This window comes from Thunnus maccoyii, chromosome 19 (assembly GCF_910596095.1).
Source record: "Thunnus maccoyii chromosome 19, fThuMac1.1, whole genome shotgun sequence".
Lineage (NCBI taxonomy): Eukaryota > Metazoa > Chordata > Actinopteri > Scombriformes > Scombridae > Thunnus > Thunnus maccoyii.
In genome coordinates, this window is record NC_056551.1 from 26012176 (window position 1) to 26034558 (window position 22383).

General features: G+C 38.6%; 2 protein-coding genes across 4 annotated transcripts in view; one reads left to right on the top strand and one right to left on the bottom strand.

Moving 5' to 3' along the window:
• On the top strand, positions 1 to 9176 carry bcl7a (BAF chromatin remodeling complex subunit BCL7A). Its single transcript, XM_042394812.1, has 6 exons — positions 1 to 438; positions 4071 to 4152; positions 4434 to 4530; positions 5508 to 5657; positions 7058 to 7161; positions 8275 to 9176. The coding sequence occupies exons 1-6, from the start codon at positions 260 to 262 to the stop codon at positions 8347 to 8349; spliced, it is 687 nt and encodes a 228-aa protein (XP_042250746.1). The 5' UTR covers positions 1 to 259; the 3' UTR covers positions 8350 to 9176.
• Positions 9177 to 15954: 6778 nt separating this feature from the next.
• The window catches only part of clip1b (CAP-GLY domain containing linker protein 1b), a 42385-nt gene continuing 35956 nt past the window's right edge, over positions 15955 to 22383 (bottom strand). For all 3 annotated transcript variants that reach the window (XM_042394767.1, XM_042394768.1, XM_042394766.1), the window contains 5 exons: positions 20756 to 20849; positions 20494 to 20659; positions 20342 to 20394; positions 20146 to 20258; positions 15955 to 18534 (listed from right to left, as the gene is read on the bottom strand). In XM_042394767.1, the coding sequence (XP_042250701.1) occupies positions 18300 to 18534; positions 20146 to 20258; positions 20342 to 20394; positions 20494 to 20659; positions 20756 to 20849 (661 nt within the window). In that variant the 3' untranslated portion in view covers positions 15955 to 18299. The remainder of the gene's footprint in view (positions 18535 to 20145; positions 20259 to 20341; positions 20395 to 20493; positions 20660 to 20755; positions 20850 to 22383) is intronic.

Sequence of the window (22383 nt, forward strand, 5' to 3'; positions counted from 1 at the left end):
AGGACATTTACTAATGGTGTATTTTTACACTACTGTATTGGTACGTTTACATAAGTAGAAGATCTGAATAGTTCTTCCAGCACTGCCTGTGGCAGACAGTAAAGTTTGGGCTCAAACTTTTGTAGTAGTATGAGTGAATATCCAGTGTTTTTGCAGCCTCTTTGTTCTCCTGCACACAGCAGGGAGACAGCTCTATGTTCAGTGCAGCTGCAGCCACACAGGCCTCCTCCCCTTCTGTGTGTGCTCTATCAGTCCGCGCATGCGCAGTGGCTCCTCTGTGCGCTCTACTGTTTGCATTGTGTCTCAACTGCCGGCGAGCTTTAAAAATATTAAACCCACCGCGGCAATGTCGGGCAGGTCGGTCCGCGCTGAGACCCGGAGCAGGGCGAAAGATGACATCAAGAGGGTCATGGCCGCTATTGAGAAAGTACGAAAATGGTAAGAGGAAACGGCTTCGTTATCTAACACGAGAAAGGCTTCTTCTTTGCTCGCTTGTTGGGGGAGGAGAGGGAAGCGGCAGCAGCGGCAGCAGAGAGACGGGAGAAATTGAAAGAATAGGACATTTTTTTTTATCACCGGCAGATGTACTTGCAGCTCAGGTGCACCGGGGCGCACTGTAGCACCGCCCGGCCACACAAACACAACATGTACCCGGTGTTTCTTCCTCTCTTTTCTGGCTGCTTTTTTTTTTTTTTTTTTTTTTTTTTTTTAACGGCTCGGGTTGAACCCAGAAGCCATTTCGATGCAGTCACATGAAGCCATTGCTGCCCGCTGTTTGGAGCTTGTAACGGCTCAGGCGGCGGTTGGTTTTGTTGTTTCGTGTTTTTCTTAACGGCTGAAACGTTCAATAAAACCGCCGACTTGGAAACAATTTGACGACGGCGCTCTCGAGTCGGAGGAGTTTAGTCCGTGTGGAGTTTTAAATTAAGCGCTTTCAGTGGCCCTTTTAGGTGTGATAGAGAAGCAGCTCGGTGGGGGTGGGGAGGGGGAAGTATGGCTGAACACGTAGTGACTCAGTCTTAACGTTTAACACACCAAATACACGCTTTTAACACGCTTCACATGTTACTTTAAATGCTGTTCTCCGTCATATTTGACCCATTTTTTATTTACATGTGAGAGTAGTTTAAAAAAAAACCCACTCTGAACACTATTTTATTTTTGCCTCAGATTTTTTAAAAGTTGTCCTAGTGTGTACAACATGTGGAATATACAAAAAAACGGAACTTTTTTAAAACAGTTTTTGTTGAGTGTTTGACACATTTAATTAAAAAATATTTTTAATTAAATGTTTAATTCACATTTATTACAATTCATTGATTCATTTATGTTCTCCTGTTGTAAATGTTTTTTCCCCGTAATTATAAAGCATTAAACCTAAAGAATACAGACTGTCTGCTCTCTGAAATCTTCATTAAGGATTAATCAGCCATTTATCTGTGACTGATGAGGTTTTCACCAATGATTCGTGGTTCAGAAATCTGGAAAAGAGACTCATTATGAGGGGAAAGGTCAGAATATGAACAGTATATAAGGGATATACATGTGTTTATACCGAGAACGTATATATATTAAAAATATAGGTGTGTAACTCCACTTGGTGGCAGAATGTATGTGATTTTTTTGGTTTAATCAATCGTTCTCAGGTCAAAGTCAGCAGAAGTAGGTGGTCTGACAATAATGTTAATGTAACTGTAACTTAAATCAATTAAATAAAAGGAATAGTCAAACTGAAATATTATGTGTACATTTGTTACATCAAGTTAAATGAATTTTTGGGATGGGGTTTATTTTTTTCTGATCCTATATGTTTTTTAAAAAACAACAAAAGGTTACTTACAGTGACTAGATTTAAGAGATGAAACATTTAGTTGATTAGTTAACAGATTGATCTTTTTTGAAGTAAAAATTGACTGGTACCAGCTTCTCCAAGTTGAATATGTGCTGGTTTTCTCAGTCTAATTTTCTGTCGATCGACTAATTGATGAATTGACTGATTATTGGCGTCCTAAATTATGATCCAGATACAAAGACACGCCAGTATTTACATTGGAGAACTGTTAAAGTGATAAATGATACAGGCGGTTTAATCAATCGTTCCCAGGTCAAAGTCAGTAGAAGTTGGTTGTCTGACAAGAAATAGACATATATGATGTTACATTTGTTTTAGGATACATATGCTACATCAAATTTAATGTCTTTTTTTTAAATGATTTTTGGCATGATGTTATTTTTCCTGACTTGAAACGTTTTTTTTTTTTACAAGAATTAGTTTTCTGTTTCTATAAGCTAACAGTATGTGCTACTAGCTTGATTTAACAGTTCATTGATTAACTGTTAAGTCAATCAGAAATGATTAAATAACAATTAACTGACTGATCTGTAAATCATTATTAAAAAAGAAAAATTCAAGGTGAATATTTGATGGTTTTCATAGTCGTATATGAAAGTAAAAAATATATTTTTAGGGTTTTGGACAAAAGATTTGAAGAAAGGACATTTCTGAATAAAAGAGTGGAGAAACATAATGCTTCCACACAGGTGCACTGCATGGTACAATTAAGCAATTAACATCCAGTCATGCTGTGAGGCTTGTATAAAAACGCTGAGCAGGCCCAGTGATTTTGTGTTTAGATGACAAGAGGAAAAAGATCTAAGTGACTCTGAAAGAGGGTTCATTGTCGGGGCAACGGACGGCAGCAGCTTCGGTCACAAAGGACCGCTCAGCTGACTGCTGTTTGAATAGGAACAGTGACTGAAGTGACATCTGGATGTAGATTTATGGGAAAGACATCAGTAAATAATGTGGTTCGACAGTTAGCATCTGATGATCGTGATGCTTGTGCGTTAGTGCGATATGAAAGGAATGAGAGTGAGAATGTCAACGCAGGATGTGATCAGACTGTCAGCAACAACAGTCCATCGACAATTACGTAGAGAGAGATATTATAGCAGGGCTGCAGCGCGTAAACCTCTCATTACAAAGATGAATACTCATTTCAAGAGTTCAGTGGTGCAAAAACAAAGAGACACTGGTCTACAGAGATGTGGGGGAAAAAAAAGTGATATGGTCAGATGAGTCATCACCATCGTATTCTCAACAAGTGGGCGACTGCATGCGTGGTGTTTACCAAGAGAGCGGTCCAGGTCTGAATGCTTGACCCCTACAGTGAGGAGATCCGGTGGCTCTGTTATGCTTTGGGGGGACATTTTACTGGCATGGTTTGGGTCCTCAGAGGGAAGGATCACTGCTAATCTATGATGAAACCTTTCTATCCTGATGGGAGTTCACAGGGCACCAGGGGGTCACTGAATGGTTCGATGGGGATGAATCATATGTTACGGCCTTCACAGTCACCAGATCTCCACCCAGTTGGACACCTGTGGGAGATATGGGACTGACGTGTTTGATTCCACCGCGGCCGCTCTAGTCAGTGCTTGTGTTTCCACCAGACGCGCCGCAGCACGTCCCAGAAGAGTCCCAGAAGTGGTTCTCCTCTCTGCTCCGCTAAAAATACGCATCTATTTTTGACGGAAGTCGCGTCAAGCTGCACAGAAGAACACAGGAACATCATAAAACATCTGGTCAATTCTCAAAATTCCTGATCGTGTATCAACAATAAACACAATTAAAAAGGAATTATTTAACAACGTAGCCTACCTACCCGCAGTAGAAGAAACGCTTCTGGTCGGGTCTGAAGTCGTGTGGAGGACGGAACAAAACCACGTCGCAGCCTAAACAGTTAATTGATTAATCAAAAAAATAATCAGCAGTCTAATTAATGTTTCTTTTAGCTGCAGCCCTGAGAATAACCTTATTGTTCTTAGTTCTTAAACAGTTCTTAAAAATAATCAGTCGTTATAATATCACATGAAGGAGCCTTCATTCGATATAATGTTTATACAGTATGATTTCTAGAATGACTACAGGTCTTTACTGACTCGGAGCTGTTTGTGGGTTTTGTTGAGATTTTGCTTCGCATCATTTCAGGGTCTTAATTTAGAAGAGCCGTCGACTCTTGACTCCAGGTTATTATTATAAAAGTCATCTTGGTTTCTCTGCTGCACAGGGAGAAGAAATGGGTGACTGTTGGAGACACGTCCCTTCGTATCTACAAGTGGGTGCCGGTGACGGAGCCCAAATCAGATGATGTGAGTTCAGCCATTAACAGAAACCACACACACACACACACACACACACACACACACACACACACACACACACACACACCACTCCAGGGTAACACACACACACACTTAAATACATGTTTTCAACAGGTGTTTTTAGATGAAATGCTGAAAACACAAGAAAAGCTTTCATACTTTTTTCCTCTGAACACTGTTTGTCTTTATGTTACATTATATCATGTTGATTTCTTTTTGAACGGAGCTTTTCCGTAACTTAAACGCTGAAATGTTTTCTCTGCTTTTAGAAAAACAAGAACAAGAAGAAGGGCAAAGATGAGAAATACGGCTCAGAGTTGACGACTCCAGAAAACAGCTCCTCTCCAGGGATGATGGACATGCATGGTGGGTCCCAGAAACCGTTACAACACAAAGCTGCTGATGTTCTAAATGTTTGTTATTGTCAACGAATCCCACAAAACCACCAAAATCAACAATGCGTCAGTCCGTCTCTCTCTACGCTGTCTGTGACACTTCACCCTCATTGGTTCCTACTAAAGAACACCTCACAAATCCATAGTAAATAAAGTAAATCAGTAAATCTGTTGGGGACTATTTTCATCTGCGGATGAATCCATATTTGGTGCTCTAGTGAGTGTTTCTGGCAGCAGGACGTGTGTGTGTGTGGAAGTCTCATTCTGTGTTTTGCTTTTAAATATTTCTTGTAATCTAATTATTTTCACATTTTTACCTTTTTAAGTTATTATATCAGGCTTTGGGTCTGCAGACAGTCTCTGTCAGTAGATCAGTTCATTGCTGGTTTTTGGTCTTTTTATGAGATTTGTTGACAATAAGAGAAATATAGAATATCACCAATCTAATTTAACACACCTTAAGGGGCTCTTAAACCTCTAGAAACAGCTTAGAAAACAAGAATAAAGGTATCTGTGTATTTTTTTCACTGTGTATTAACAGGATTCTTTGTGCTTCATGTTCACAACTAGTAGTTTTAATTTGCAAAACGTCTTTTTTCTTTGGTCATATCTCTTGTTTTTTTTCCCTAAATACAGCTGCGTTCTTACAATTTTACCTCCTTAAAACTTCAACTTAGAAACAAGCTTTTTTTTTTCAGCCCATCTGTGTCACATTTAAGAGTTAAATTTAGCTTCCTGAAACCTCGTATTGCCCAAAGTATTTGCGTTTGCAGCAGTTTGCAGCGTTCACCACTGAGGGCTTTTACTACATCCTCTATGAACGTACTAATGTCACACTAATTCTAAACATGGAAACGATTATAAACTGAACTTTTTGTGTCTAAGATGAATAATGTGATGATCTTAAAATGAAAAACTAAAAGGACTGAATCTGTGTGTCGGTGCTAGATGACAACAGCAACCAGAGCTCCATCGCTGACTCATCTCCAGTGAAACAGGAAAACAGTTGTAGCACCAGCCCGGCCCCAGAGCCCACCGCCGCGTCTCACCGCGAGAACAGCGAGACCAAGACTGACCAGAGCCCGGACAGCAAGAGAGGTCAGACACACACACACACGTATACATAAACACCAACACACTGTCCACTGATTATATCCCTTCTAACCCAGCAGACAGTCGGCAGGTGTTTGTCGCTATACAGGCTGATCAGACAGATGATGAACCACATCCTGTTCTTGTTTTTTCCTCTGTATCTTATCTCTCAGACATACATCCTCACAGTTAAATATACGTAAAGAGACACGGTTGCAGTGCAGCTGAAGCCACAATTTAACATGTTGACTTCATGTCTGAATAATCACTCGAGTCACGTTAGCTAAACGTCATGATGTCGAACCTGTAACTTTACTGTAACACTTTAAATATGAAAGTCTGAGTTGAGTCCTGTCAGATTAATGTAAAGACTTCATCAGTATGAAGTTAAATATGAACAGTCAGCGTCTCTGAGGCACCAAAAGAATAAAAACAGTTGAATAAAGACTGTAAATGAGCCGGTTTAAGATTCTTCTCATGTCAGATAAGTCTGTTAAAAAATGTTTGTTGTCTAAAAAGTTTGGCAACTAATAATTATTAATTTTTTTTCTATATTATTGTTTAATCCGTCAATAATGTTCTCAGTTGATTTGATGAATTGTTTAAAATGCCTTCCACAGTTTCTCAGAGGTCAAGGTGACGTCTTCCAGATCCAAAACTCATTTTATCATCTATCATAGAAAAACAAACAAAAAAAAGCAAATCTGCAGAATTCAGAGGAATATTTTTTTGCTTGTAATGTGACAAACAATATTCATTTAAGATAACAAAGATTGTTTTTGAGCAAAAATAAGCAAACATACACTATACATTAAAACAACCTGAAATGACCTCAAGCAGGCTGAAAGAAATATTTAGTAGATTTTAGTAGAACTGTTGAATTTGAGATTTTATTTCATCACAAACAGTTCAAAACAAAATGTAAAGTGCGGAACACATGGCCACTAAAATGCAAGGTTCAATGTGGAGCAGAGAGAGCAAACATTAATTAGCAAAAACATTAATCATCTCCCAACAATTAACACTACAACACATAAACAAACAAATACATAAATAAATAACTGGTAACTTCACCAAATATCTTTTGAGAACCTTTAAAAACAGCAAAAGCAAAAAACACTCAAACATAAAACTTAGAAGCAGCATCTCTACTGGTTTCAAATCTGTGGAGGTGTCGTCAGGTTTCTGCGGGTGCAGATCCTGTGTGGGCCTGCTAATTAGTAAATGATTAAAATTTCTTTTGTCTCGTGATGTTTAAATAAAACTGACTTTAGATGAGTCAACAGATTAAACGAGTTTCACATCTACTTTCATTTTGACTGTCAACCACAGAACCGCAGCTGAAACCTCCAGTGTTCAGCTCGATGTCTTCGTTCTGACGTGTTGATGTGTTTTTAAATCTTCAGGTAAGACCATCCCTTCATCAGAGACCTCAGAGAGAGCACAAAGTGCCAAGAGAGACAGTCTGTCCTCAGGGGAGAAGGACTCTTCAGACAGCAAAGCCACTCAGGTACGAACTCGTCTGTGAGTCTTTCATCAACTCTGTGGTTGATGTGGTGAATGTTTAAAGACCTTCAGATGATCTTCAGCAGAGACGTTGTTTCTATACATACAGTTTATTATTCATTTGGTTCCTCATGATCTTCCACTGACTGGTCGATTGTCTTCCAGGGGTCCCGACAACTTTAGCTGCAATAAATTAAACTGAAATTTAAAATCAAATCGATCAATTAAACAAGAAAAAGCAAAACAGGTCAAATGTAGAGTAGATATCAGAGAATAAGTGAAATAACTTGTAGACAATACAAACGTACAATCAAAACATAAAGAAAAGAAAAACTGATCAGAAAGGTTCCAAAACCTTCAGTCATAAAAGATTTGGTCACATGACTGATCAATGAAATGTAAATAAACTGGAAACAGCCTCATGAAGGCAAGAAGCTGAATAAAACATGAGTTGTGTGATATGTTTTCATTTTGATGGAAGCTCACTGATGTTAAAGTAGGAAACTGAAGAGACTTTCCTACAAATTACAGAAAACAAAACATGTGTTTATATTTACCTGTAGTAGTGTCTTTCTGTTTTCTAGACAGCAGCTGTAGTAGTAGAAGAAGAAGAAGGCAAAGTCCAAACAGTCCAAAACCCAAAGATTCAGTTTATTATCATTTATTACAAAGAAAAACTTTAAATCATCACATTGAGAAACTGAAACTAGCAAATCTTTTGGCACTTTTGCCTAAAAAAAAATACTAAAACGATTATTCAATTATCTAAATAGTTGCTGATTAATGTTCTGTTCATTTTTTTTTTTTGATTAATCAATCATTTAGTCTATAAAACCTCAGAAAATAGTAAATAAAATGCATCACAGAGTCAAGCAGATCTCATTAAATGCTTCTTTTTAATTCAACCAACAGTCCAACAACATTTGAGAAGCAGGAAGTATTTATTAATTATCAAAATAGCTGCTGATTCATTTCCTGGCAGCTGATGAATCGATGAATCTTGCAGGTTGATGCTGACTTGTTGTGCGTTTATATTAATTACAGACACCAGTGATTTATTATTATTATTATTATTATTGTATAACGTTATTTATCTGTTTCTGTGTTTGTGCTGTAGGATCTAGAGGAGGAGGCCCCGCCCAGCAAGAAAAGCAAACTGGAGTCCTCGTCTCAGGACTTTGAGGAGAGTTAAATGTTTCGGGGCTGAGTGGTTTCTCTCTCTCCCTCTCTCTGCTCCTCCCTCCATTAACTCTAGATAATTTAGGGCTAATGGATACACCGGCTCTCTCTCCCCCCCTCCTCCTCCTCCTCCTCCCCCACCTCCCACCTCCCCTCCTCTACCTACCAAAAGGGAGAATGGACGTCTCTCTTCTCTCTCCTCCCTGACGGCTGTTTCCTCTCCTGTTTTGCCCTCTAACACTCCTCTGCCACAGAGGGAGAATGGATATTACCTCTATTCACTGGTCCCCTCCGTGCTTCCTTCCAGTTCTCCACACCTTTCACTAATGCCAAGAGAAGCTCTGAAACCCGGGCTGCGATCCTCCCCTCCGCCCCACCCCACCCCACCTTCGACCTGGGGGAGGGGGAGGAGGCGGCGCCGTCAGCCGAGCCAGGCCAGACCAGAAACACTGACCTGCATCTGTGACTTAAAAAAAAAAAAAAAAAAAAAAAAAGAGTCCACACTGGGGATCCAGATTAGGACGAGGTTGATCCCGGTCGCTGCTCTGAGACGGCTTTCAAACGTTTTACCGCTAACGGTTTAGCTCAGGATACTCAAGAGGCTAACCTGGTCTCAGATCAGCGGCTTTTGGGGGGGAACCTCCACCCTAAGACCACGTCACTTCAATCCTCCCGATTCGCCTCCTGTTAGACTAATGTTCTATATTTGTTTAGGAAATGTTTAGGGTTTTTTTCTCAGGAGGGTCAATGCACTGTTATGGTATGTCACAATCGATCACAGATAGATTTGCTGCTGTAGTGGAAGTCTTTTTTCTCTATCCATGAAAAGTTCTCCATTCACATGTTTTTTTTTTGTTGTTGTTGTTGTTTGTTTTATTTTAAAGTGAGTTAGTTTGTGGTTCGTAGAGGAAGAAGAAGAAGAAGAAGAAGAAGACGACGGTACTGGTCAAGTTAAACTCTTGGATAAGTAGTGCAGACAGGTAGCGTAGGTCCTGCAGGCGTGCCTTGAGTTTAAAGATTTAAACACACGTTTTAGGTCAAGCAGGTTTTGAATTACAATTTTGGTGCCATGTTTTTTTTTCCTTTTTGTTTTTTTGTTTGCCTTAGAATCATCACTAATTACTTTTATCCAATATTTTTACTCAACTACAACAGTTTAATTTAATCTAACGTCAACGTTTTTGGGAAATATTCGCTTTCCTGCTGAGAGTTAGATGAGAAGATTGAGACCAATCTCATGTTTGTGCGCTAACTATGACGCTACAGCCGGGAGACGCTTAGCTTAGCTTAGCTTAGTTTAGCATAGCATAAAGACTGGACGCAGGGGGAAACAGCTAGCTTGTCTCTGTCCAGAGGTTAAAAAGTCAGTTTACAGGCACCTTTAATGCTAACTCATTTACATGTTTATATCTTGTTTGTTTAATCCGTACAAAAACCAAAGTTTTCATCCAGGAGGTCACTGCTCTTGACCAAAAAGTAACCGCAACTTGTTGTTTTTATAACTGTGTTTTTGTAAGATGTAAGGTGTTAATTAGTGAGCTTTAAACGTGCTGGTGTGCTGATTATTATTATTATTATTTTTTTAGCACTGGTTAGCTTAGCTTAGCATAAAGACTGGAAGCAGGTGGAAACAGCTAGCCTAGCTCTGTCTAAGGTTAAAAAACTAACAAAAGAAAATCTGCCTACCAGCAACTCTCACGCTCACTAATTAACACATTAACGTGTCGTTAATCTGTGGTTTTAAAGCAACAAGATGTACTTTTACAGATGTTTACGTGTCGGATTATTTCTTGGTTTGATAGCAGTGACTTCTTGGATGGAAACTGATTTATACCAACTAGATATACCGTGTTAATTAGCGAACTGTAGAGCTGCATTTACAGTTTATTATTTTACATTCTGACAGACAGACTGGATGTTTTTTCCTGCTTCCAGTCTTTCACTTCATATTTAACAGGCGGATGTAAAAAAAAAAAAATCTCATCTAACTCTCGGCAAGAAAGCAAATAAGCATCTTTCCCAAAATGTCAAACTATTCCTTTGAAACAGTTGGAGACTGGAATCTGAACACTACCCAGAAGTAATTAAGTTTTTGTCTTCTGGACATTTTTTAACATCTGCAAACCTCACGATTCACATTTCCTGGTCGCTGGTCCGCGTCTACGTCAGGCGAAACTTTGTTGTTGGTTTTATTTTTCTCCGCTAACGTAGAAACAGACCAGTGGCTGTTTTTGTTTTTGTTTTATTTTGTTTTGTTTTTTCCCCGTCTGGTCCATCGTCATGACTTCAATCATTTCTCATCTCCGTAAGTGTTCTGTGTATCACTACTTATCTCTGACCTACATGTTTCTGTAGCTCACGGCAGAAGGGTCCAGTCTTTTAGCTCAAACATTGGTTCTGATCCTCCTTCACGGTGCTGTCTGTCGGCTGAATCCTGACGCGTGTGGCATCAAGCTCTTGGTTTTTGCGCAGATTTTTTTGTGCAATTTACTTGAACTCTATATAGTACGGATTCAGACCTAAGACCTCTAAATGTACAACCTCACACATGTAAGATTCAGTTTCATTTATCAATATTTACTTGTGAATATGGATTTGAAATCAATTGAATCACTGCAAACCAATGACTTCATACAACAGGGGCTATGGAAGTACGTTACGACGCAGAATTACTTGATCAGATTTCAACAAATCAGCATTCACATGGATGGAGAGAAAAGAAATTTTTTAAAAAAATGACAATTGTCTCAGTTTAGAGGATGGATTAGCATATACCTCATTCCCAGTCCAGCAGCGCTGGAACTTAAAATGCTATTGTATTGACATTAACAGTTATAAACAGCATTATGTACACTCAGTTTAAAAGTAAATCTCACTTATGTTGTAGCTTTCACCTGATCGAGCCGATTGCTTATAGTTTGCTCATAACTGTGTGTAAAAAAAGAGCTGTGAGATATAAAATCTTGTATGTTGTTTTTTTTTTTTTTTTTTTTTTTTTCTTGGGACCATTTTGTTTCACTTTAGATCTTGTACAGATTTATGGTTTGGTTTGACTTATTTATTCCATCAGTAGTGCTTGGTTTTTATCATGTCCAATGGTTTTGTTTTCTTAATAAAATTCACAAAACTTTTGGGGAGTTTTTTACATTTCTTTTACTGTTCTGGAGTGTGTTAATTAACAGAACTTGTTTCCTCGGTGTTTGTTAAGGAAATCCTGTTTCATAAAGACGTAGGAGTCATCTGGTCCCAGTCAGACCAGTATTCAGGCTGAACCAGAGTTACAATCAGTGTCAGAATGAAACTGAGTTTTCTCCAAAGTTCCTCTTTACTGCTGCAACACGAGTCTGTTTGCAATAGACGTCACATTTAACACATCTCGACACTTAAAGTCACTCAAAAATATGTTTTTCTTCTTGTTCCTTCAGTTGGATGTTTGAGCTTCTCTGTACTTTCATCACATGAAAGTGGGAAGTTTCTCTGAGCTCGTTGAATATCTGAGTTTAAGGTTTACGAGCAGGATTTGTGACATCACAACTAGTTTAGAGTCAATCCTGGTCCAGTGTGATGTGGAAACCTGAAGCCTCCAGTTCATAAACACTGAGAATGAACTTTACAGTGAAGAAGGAGACATCTGGTGTCCAGCTGGAAAACTTCAGAAATTAAATATATTTGCATATTCATAGAATCTGGGATTTTAAAAACATTTTAAAGTGGTAATTACACTTTTTTTCTGGGAAAACCCCCTATCAGATACACATTATTGGTCCAAGCAGAATATATTTATATACCTTGATACATGTCTGGAGGTGATCTTTAAAGTCTGAACTCATATTTTTTTAATCCAAAGTATCTTCACAGTGTTCCAGTTAACATTTGTGCTTTTAAATGCACCAGAAATCACAATTTCTTCCATTAAACGTTCCTTGAAGACGCCCTCCAGGCATGTTTTACTGCTTTGAATAATAATCTGTGTCTAATATGCTTTTTTCCACAAAAAAAACAACCACTTTGTTAAAATCCTCAAATAAACATCTGCTACTTCCTCTTTGGTAAAATTCCACTTTAGATGTTAGTTTATTTCCTTTTTTGGTGAGATGTCTCTATAACCCTTTTGGGTTTTTTTTAAATGTCACCAGCACAAATCTTTTTATACTCCTTTAATGCATTATGGGGTTTTGTACCCCAGTACTCAAGTACTGTACGTAAGTATAATTTTGAGGTACTTGTACTTTACTTGAGTATTTCCATGTGATGCTACTTTATACTTCCACTCCACTACGTTTATTTGACAGTTTTAGTTACTTTTCAGATGAAGATTTGACACAATGGATAATATAACAAGCTTTTAAAATACAACACATTGTTAAAGATGAAACCAGTGGTTTCCAACCTTTTTGTCTTTTGACGTCTTACAAAAAGCAGTGTGTAGTCGGGGTCACATTTCACATGTCTTTGAGTTGTTAACAGCTCCACCAAATAGTGATTTTTCCCTCTAAACTTCTCACATGCTTTCATTTCAATAAATGTTCAAATGATCCAATATTTCACCCAAAAATCAAAGATTAGAGAAAAAGTCCAAAAACTGAAAACAGATTTGTGTATCAGAACTTTGTTTTTTCTTCTTTCCTCTCCCATTAATCATCTCACCACCCCTCAGATTTATCTACTGACCCTTTGGAGGGGCCCGACCCCTAGGTTGGGAACCAGTGGACTAAACTAGCTAACTGTATATAAAGTAGTTGAAACTAGCTCCACGGGCTGCAGCGTCTTACATTTACGACAGACTTGGAAAATTGTGAACATCTCCTTTAAGTATTTACGCAATAATTCAGCTTTGTCTTGCAACACTGACTGTTGTTAAATCCAAGATGCAAACACTTTTTAGAAGATTAACTACGTGATAACTCCAGTATGTTCACGCTGTACTCGGTCCAGGTGCTGAATTCTACCTTCTCCGTTCCAAAATAACACGGATCACTAATGTTACAAAATTACAAAAATGGATTTTTGATATGATGATGATGAGATTACAAAGTACAATGCATTTTTAGGGATTAAACCAGTATTTCTCAACCATTTTGGCTTGTGACCCCTGTATGAAAAAGCAGTGTCATGTTTCAGATGTCAGTAGATCCAGTAGAGACATTTCCCCTCTAAACTTCTCACATGGTTTCATTTAAATAACAATTTTCAGGCCTAAATAAGTAAAACTGCACAATTTGTAAAGTAAAATTTCACAAAAAAGCAAACATTAGAGAAAAGTTTTTAAAAAAAGATTATAAATATGTGTATCAGAACTTTGTTTTTTCTTCTTTCCTCTCCCATTAATCATCTCACGACCCCTCAGATTTATCTGCTGGCCCTTTGGAGGGGCCCGACCTCTAGGTTGGGAACCAGTGGACTAAACTAGCTAACTGTATATAAAGTAGTGTAAACTAGCTCCACCTCCAGCAGCTACAACAGTAACATGCTGCTCTAACACTGATGCTTCACTATTAATAATCTAATGATGTCATATATAATAATATATCAGTCAGAGGGACCAAACCACTACTTTTACTGCAATACTTTAACTACATCAAGCTCATAATACTTATGTACTTTTACTGCAATACTTTAACTACATCAAGCTCATAATACTTATGTACTTTTACTTAAGTAAGATTTTTCATGCAGGACCAGTAATAAAGTATTTTTACATGGTTGTATTTGTACTTTTACTTAAGTAAAAGATCTGAATTCTTCTTCCATCGCTGCTTGTGTTGCACTTGTGTGAAAGTCTGAGCTCACGGCTGCCAAAAGTTATCTTTTCATATGTTTATGGCACATTTTCCTTGTGAATTGATATGTTCATGTGATCAGCTGGGTTGTGCTACTAGATATTTATACGGTGACATGACAGCCTGTATATTGTAAAAGTACAGTTTAAATACCGTTTGTATTCCTAATAGACATATCTGGTCGTCTTTTTGTTTAATTTGACTGAAGTTACATTCAAAGAGAGAATAAATGGTGAACATGTTTCTTTCTACGAAGCTGCATTCATGGGTAAAAGTTGCTAATAGCTTTATTTCATCAGATTTGAAGAGTGTACAGATACTTGAGTCTGACCGAGGTCACGTTTCATGTAGACTTCAGACTTATTTAACCCTCCTTTAAGAGACTGAATTTCCTGAAAATAAGCCCGTGCTTTGCAGAGGTAAGCTCTCTTTATGAAGCAGCCGTCTGGAGCTCAAGAAAAAAACGCAGCAGGCTCTTTCTGCTGCCTGAAGCTCTCAGGAGTAAACGGATCCGGGGGATGAAACTATAATGAGTCGTTCAGCGGCTAATCTGCATTGTCCTGCGAGTTAGAAAGTGGGGTTTAAATGTTGTCTCAGAGGTAGAACACCTGTCTACTGTGAGGTAAAGTCCTCAAGATGCTGCTGCAGAGAAAAAAAAACAAGGCAACACATGACAAGAGATGCTTATTTTCTTAGTATTTCTATTGGACTGCTCAGGAGTATACAGTACATAGAAAACAGTGACATTTACAACACGTCAACATCTGTAAAAAGGTTTGAAACCGTTTATAGATGCTGCCTGAAATTGTTACATATAAAACACGACACTAATTATTAGACGCATCACTTACTGTATATATAAAGTACAACAATGTTTTTTAGAGTCAGTATCTATACAAACAGGCTTTTTTATTTTTCCCCCAGAGAGAGAGGAAACATCCTTATACAATGTCATCATATCTTATCAACAGGGCAGAAAAATAAAAATGTAGTACACATAAAAGCTTTTGTTCCATGGCACTGTGTACACGTTTATCAGAAAGACGCTTCTGATTAGTATTTACAAAGACTAGTGTGAGTGGTTAGTCACGTCATGTATTATATATACACACTGTTACACTGGAAGATTCAATATGATCCAAAAATTGTGCTTTAGTACACGATAGGTCAAATAAATGTTGCTATACACGTTTAATCTAAAGAGGAAAGGGGCGACATTTTGGGAAATACATAATTTCGCTTTCTGGTCGAGAGTTAGCGTTAGCTTAGATGAGAAAATCGATACTACTTTCATATTTATGTTAGTTAGCCGCCTATTAGCAACTCTAAAGCTGATTAATAAACACATTATATCTTGTGCTTGTTTATTTCGTACAAAAACTGAAGTGTAAAAACAACAATTTGCTGTTTTAACGGTCGGTTTGCGCTAAGCTAACGTTAAAGGGGCCATATTACGCTTTATGTGACTTTCTGACGTCAGCTCGTCACACATGCCCATAAACAGCCGTCCTGTCTGTAGCACTGGTTGCTAAGGTTGTTGCTAAGGCTTTTTCCATGTGTTGTTCACTCTCATATTTCTGATCGGATTTCGGCTCCAACATGAACGATGTATTTGAGAAGTTGACATTTTGAGAAGAAGTGAAATCCTGCTACAATAGTTTGTTTAAGTAGCCTCTGGAGCCAGAGGAAGCTTCCTGAAGCCGACCAATCAGAACAGAGTGGGTTCATCAGGAGGCGGGTCTTAAAGAGACAGGAGCTAAAACGGCCTGTTTCAGACAGAGGCTGAACTGAGGGGCTGCATAAAGGACCAGTAGAAGATAAATAAGGAGTTTTTAACCGTAAATCATGCAAAGATAATTCAGTAGAGCCCCAGAATATAAATATAGACCTGTAAATATGCATGATACGTCCCCTTAAAGCTAAGCCTGCAGCTTCATATGTACCGGACAGATATGAGAGTGGTATTAATCTCTTCGTCTAGGGCTAAAACTCCACTAGAAATTGAATAAACGTATTTCCCAAAACATCACACTTTAGCTTTAAAGAGGGCGGTATGAAACGGGACAGCACAATGAAATCATCTGTACTGGCCTTCGTGATAAAATAACTTTTGTTTAGAATCTTAAAAGTTAAAGCGCCGTATGTTTCTTGAATCTTTAAAGTGGACAGTGCAAATATTTAAGTTAGTTCGTAGAGGCTTCAATAGTTTCATCTGGGCGTTGTTCCTGTAACATGAGGCAGATGCATTTTAAAAGCCCACCTATACTACAGTAGTCCTACTACAGACTATACACTTTAATCAGTGCTAGCTTATTTCTCTGTAGGAATATTTACTGGTTAGTGACAGATCAGACAATAAATAACAAATTGCAACAACTTCATCATGAACTACAACAAATTCTCAGTAACGTTCGGAGGCAATTCTTCGAGGATATTAACCTGTACGCTGACCGATGGGAAAGAAAATACACAAAAAACGTTGAGACTGAAAGTTCATTCGTGACCTTGGAGACAGTAGTTGATAGAGCAGTTTCACCACAAGGTCCTTTTAGTAGGTTTTCTGGAGCTTTCGATCAAGTTGCTCAGTTGTCATGGAATTGTAGCTGAACTTTAAACCTCAACTTTCGAGCAAATGTGGATGAAAATGTAAAATCTAATTCATTCATTCGACAACTGGGCGACTCCATCTGCTGAAGAAGATCGTGTGATTATGAGTGAAAACTCCAGAACAGAAGTGGACCCTGAAGTGACATCGTTTTGTTAAACTACTGATATATTTGTAAGACAATTTCTATTAAATAGTTAAATCGCACTTTGACAAAAAAATATCTTAAAGCTTAAAAAATGCTGCATAAGCCCTGATTTATTGTTTCAGACTTTAAAAATGTTCTTCTAGAGCTTCATTTACTGACTTTTTGTGGAGCTTTCAACCGCATCTCACAGTCTTCATCAGCAGGTGGAGTAAAACTCTGCGGGACTGTTTTTTACCCTTCAGGTTTTGCCTCTCAGGCTTCTTACAGGCTTTCATTGTAGGACAACAACGTCCACTCACAGCACTAAAAAATCAACCGTATTTATTTTTGCATCTGTCGGGTTTTGAGTAAACTTGAACTCCAAGAAAACTTCAGAAAACTAAAAAATCCACTGATGAAGATGCAGTCGGAAACTCTGGAAAAAGCTCGTAAGTGGACCTTGAGTTTGAAGATTTTTTTTTTCTCCAAGGTCAAAACTGAACTTCACTCAAGTTTGTGGTATTATTATTAGTTTTTGAACACTGAAGGCCTCAGTATGCTTTAAAAGAAGTGCTTGTTAGAAAGTAATAATAACATATCAGTAACTTTCTGAACGCAGCGATTGGTCAGGAGTGCCGAGGTGACAAGTTTTTTTTTCAATTTTTCACACAACTACTTCTATAATTTTTCTTGTGTAAAACTGAGGAACTGAGGTCGCTGTTTTGAATGCCTTTGAGGACGGACTGACCAAAAAAGTGCACCGTTATTCCAACGTTTCACTCCGTCTTTGAGTTGTGAACAACTGTAAACATTTTTGCCGTTACCCGTCACAAGAACCAGTTTCTTTTTAAGCATACTGCAGGTTGATACGCTGGAAGAAAGCCTTCGTAAAACGTCACCGAACATAAAACGTTTGACATGGCAGTTTCACTTGGATTGGTTCGTAGCTTTACAGGAATGTAGAATCGGACGGATGCTTCGTCTTCCCTTCAGTCTGAACTGTGCTTAATTGTTTTCCATCTTTTTTTTTTTGTTGTTAATTTACAAATAAAGCCCCCAAAAATAATGTATGTGTGAAACATCACTTATGCTTTTTTTTTTTTTTAAGATACAAACTCGGATGCAAAACAACACGTAAAAAACAGCGAGTGCAGAGGACGGACTCCTTTTGTTATAAACATCAATATTGCACCAAAGCAGCATATTTGGACGAGCATTCTGCATTACAGAACAGTTTATCTGCAGGATTTAGATCAGGACAGTTACCAGCTACCAGTGATATGCATAAATACAGTATAAAAATACATTATGGAAAAAATCTGCAGGGACTTTAGTCAGGCATGGCGGGCTGGATTGTGGGGAATGTAACGGGGAGAGTGAAATGTGTTTTAAGGGTAGAAGAAGAAGGAGGGAAAAAGGGGAGTGCAGGAAAATTTTGGATTTTGGAGACTCTAGAAGGTCTGATCATCGTTGCAGGACTCCGTGGCGTGTCCGAAGGCCTCGCAGATGTCGCAGTACGGGCGCTCGTCGGCCGGGTTGCCGTGATAGGTGGAGTGAGGTACGGAGTCGGGGCTCTGGGCCTGAGTGGGACAGTCCTCTGTGTCGTGGAGGTCGAAGCAGTCGCAGATGTCGCAGAACAGACGCGGAGTCGCCTTCTTCGCCCGCTTGGAGACACCTTTGTCGAAACTGAGAGAGGAGAGAAGACGTGAGAGGAGCGACGTTCATTTAAAGAAGACGTTTTAAAAAGTCTGTGACCTCCATCAAACCGCCCCGAGACTAATTAAACTGTCATCATTTTGTTTTTTGTTGAAATGTCTATTAGTTTTCAGCACAGGGCAAATATCTGTATATGAATAGACAGAGAGTGTCAAGAGTTACAAGAATATAAGATTCTCAGCATTAGTAACCTCATAAAAATATTAATATTAATGGATTTTGTCACTTCTATTCTTCTTTGTTCCTTGTCTTATTTCAGTTTGGAAACCACAGAGGATGTAAACTGGACTTAGCTGTTTTTTATCCTATTTTTTTTATATTTTGGTAAATATGCACCATTAAAACTATGCTGATTTAGCTATTTTCAGTTCCTGTTTGCACAGATACCCATACATGTCCAGACAACTAAACCTGGATCACATTGAAACTGAAGAAAACATGAAGAAACATGATGATTCTCAGGAAGGTTCTGGAGTCTTTTCTAAGCAGATTTATGGACCTTTATTCACAATAAAGTGAATCACTGGAGGTGTAAATCACACTGAATCTAAAAAATATGTGTCATCCATTCACATACACCCCCCCCTCCCCTTCAACTCCACTGCCAAGTAGTGTTTGTGTATCCTGAGTCACAAACAGGCAGAAAGTAATGAGATGGACGAACACATTGTTGGTTCTGGTCTTTTCATGGGATTTGTTGACATTAACAGAAAACTGTTCTCCTTCAGGAACAGGAGCCAGTCTGAGCAGCAGAGACGAGGCCAGTTTCAGTCAAACATGAGTCAACACATCTCGAAACTCCCAAACCTTGTTCATGATTAACTACTGTGATCATTATGAAGTTTAACAGACAGAAACATGAAGCATGAGGCTAAACTGTGTTGGTTTCTATATGAAGTTTAGGTGAAATTTAAAAGAATAATAAAAGAATAATAAACTTTTTTTTCAAGTTACAAGCTTAACATAGTTGAACCAGGATTAAAAAGTATAATATATATATATATAATAAAATACTCAACAATAATATCAGATAAAAACAACTATAATAATAAAATAGATAAGACATGCTGGAAATCAAAGTGTGCTTTTTTTTTTTAAATTGAAGTTTTGAGGTGATGATTTAAATCACTTCTCAGAACTTCTTTTATCTTTTTTGGTGGAGAGTTTTGGAAACGTTGGTCTTGACAGCACAGTAATTGGTACATTTATTCAATCTGGCGTAGGACGGGTTCGAAAAGAGAGAGAGAGAGAGACGTCAATCATCTGTTGTGAAGTCTACTTGAAATGATGTCGGCCTTAAACTAATCTGAAAGCGTGGGCTGTCATTGTGAGGCTAATTAATCGTTTGGTGTCAGAAAAATTGTGAAATATGCTTGTCAGGCTTTCTCAGACCTCAAGATGACGAATAAAAGTCCAAACCTGAAGTTTTCTGATTTATAATGATGTAAAAAAGAGAAAATCTTCACTTATAAGAAGCTGAAATGCTTGAAATGTCACTTAAATGACTAACTGATTATGAAACCAACTTGTGAAGCTGCTTTTTCATCGTTGTGTATTTCTATTATGTGATATATTTCTTACTCATCGGTCCCGTCGTTGCCGTTGAACTCAGCCAGAGCGAGTTTCTTCAGTTTGATCTTCAGTTCCTCGTTCTTCCGCTGCAGGTCGACTATCACGCTGTTCAGGAAGTTGATCTGACGGAGACAATCAGACAAAAACATCAGCAACGTGTCGGCACAGGTAACACCTGCAGACTCTAAACGTGATCCGGTCTCACCTGTCCCTCAGCGAACTCCTTCTCCTCCCTCAGCTGCTCCACGGCTGCATCACCTGCAGAAGCAAAAGCGTGACTCAGAAAACAAACAGCACGACAAACAAGAAAACGTCTCTCTGTGTGTGTGGACGCTCCAGTAACCGTCTCCTCCTCACCTGAAGGTGGAACTTCCCTGTCTTCTCCCTCTGAGGTCTCCGTTCCCATGAGCCTTTGCTCCAGACTCTGAACGCGACTCTGCAGCTGAGCTTTGTCTCTCTCCAGCGTCTCCACGGCCGTCTGCAGCGTCTTGGCCATGGCGTTTTCTCCTCGCAGCACGGCGATCTGCAGCGACGGAACGAACAGATAAATCCCTCATGCAGCTCAGATTACGCTGATAAAAGCAGAGTTTCCAGGAAAAAATACGATGTATGTCTGTACCTCATTCCTCAGAGTTTCCAGCTCCCGATCTTTGTCTGAGATTAAGGCTCCGGTGGATTTTTGGAAGTCTGTTTCCTGATTAGAGATGGTTTCTCTGTGGGAAAAATAAGGAGAGAGAATACTGCATGTTAACTTCCTTTAAACTGAACCAAACTCAAACCTGAAGACACTTTTGCTCAAAACAAGCTGTGAAGATGAATTTTAGCTTCTATTTGACATAAAGACCAGCTTGATTTGTCTGTGGCACCTCTACATCTTCTGATACTTGCACAGTTCCAGTTTGATTTACTCTATAAAACCTCTCTACATGACGTCCTCTGACCGTCCAGCAGCCAAAACAATGACGAGAGAAGAGAGCAGCTGATAAAAATGCTCCAAGAACAAAAAAATAATTATTCAATTTTTGGACAAAATCATTTTTTCTCTTTGTGACGTTTAATTGACATTCTGAAGCTGCAGTAGTAGTACTGGGTTACTTCCTGTTAGTGTTCAATGGTTAAAGTATGTTGACTTTTTGTTGATTCTATAAAATATATAAAACTACACAATCAGTCTCTAATAAGAAATCGGGACAGTTTATGATTGTTTGGGCTGCAAACAAACACGAATCAGGGCTGGAAAAACTACAGCGAGCTCCTCTGCTTAGGACAATAAAATAATAATAATAATAATAATAATAATAATAATTGATTGATTGATTTGATTTATTGCAGTTTTAAACATTAAAGATGCACTGCGCCGGAGTTAGCTTGAAGCTAATTTTCATCCGTAGTCCCCCACAATCAAAACAAACAACAGCACAACAACAAAACAAACAAAAACAAAACACACAGAACAGACCATACAAAGTTCCTCAGAGATAAAGCTGAACTACTGACACATGCAAAGTGCTTCCAAGGGACTCTCCATAACCTGTTGTTCCCCTTCTCCTTTCCACAAAGTTAGGTTGTAAAAAATAGGCAATAAATGAAAAGTGCAAAGCAATAATTGCCTTTGAAGTTCCTCCCTACATGTTACATGGTGTGCTGTCTCTGTGTTATAGTGTATAAACAGGTAGAGGTCTGTCTGCAATGAGGCGATGAGTAAAGTTTTAGCTCAGTCGTCTATGATCTGGGAGACTCCAGTTCAAGACCCGGTGTGGGGACCTCCTTCATAAGGTAGTTTATTCATGAACACTTATTGTAACACTTTAATTTTCTAAAATTAAAAGTGTCATAAAAACAAAAACAGAATTTTTAAGCCTCTTTCCACTTTTATTCGAATACAAATACAAATACCGGGCTCTCTGCTCATCCCTGCTACACAGACACATTTTTTATTAGTTTCTCTGGCAGATGAACCTCAGACTTCCACTTGTGAAATCAAACCTTCCAGCATCGTTTTAATATGTAAATGATTCTGGATTTAACAACTTCACAAACAACATAATAAAACCGCAAGAAGTCAAGGATTCGATATAAATTCACCACCAAGAATCTCAGCTGCTGTTGCTCAGCGGGTTTCACTTCCTGCCTCCAAAACCAATTATAACAGACCAGCGACGCCCAGCTGACACCCCGATAACGTCTCCGTTAGAGCCGTCCCGACCAATAAAACTAGATGTGAAGCTCGTTTCACTGAATCACATC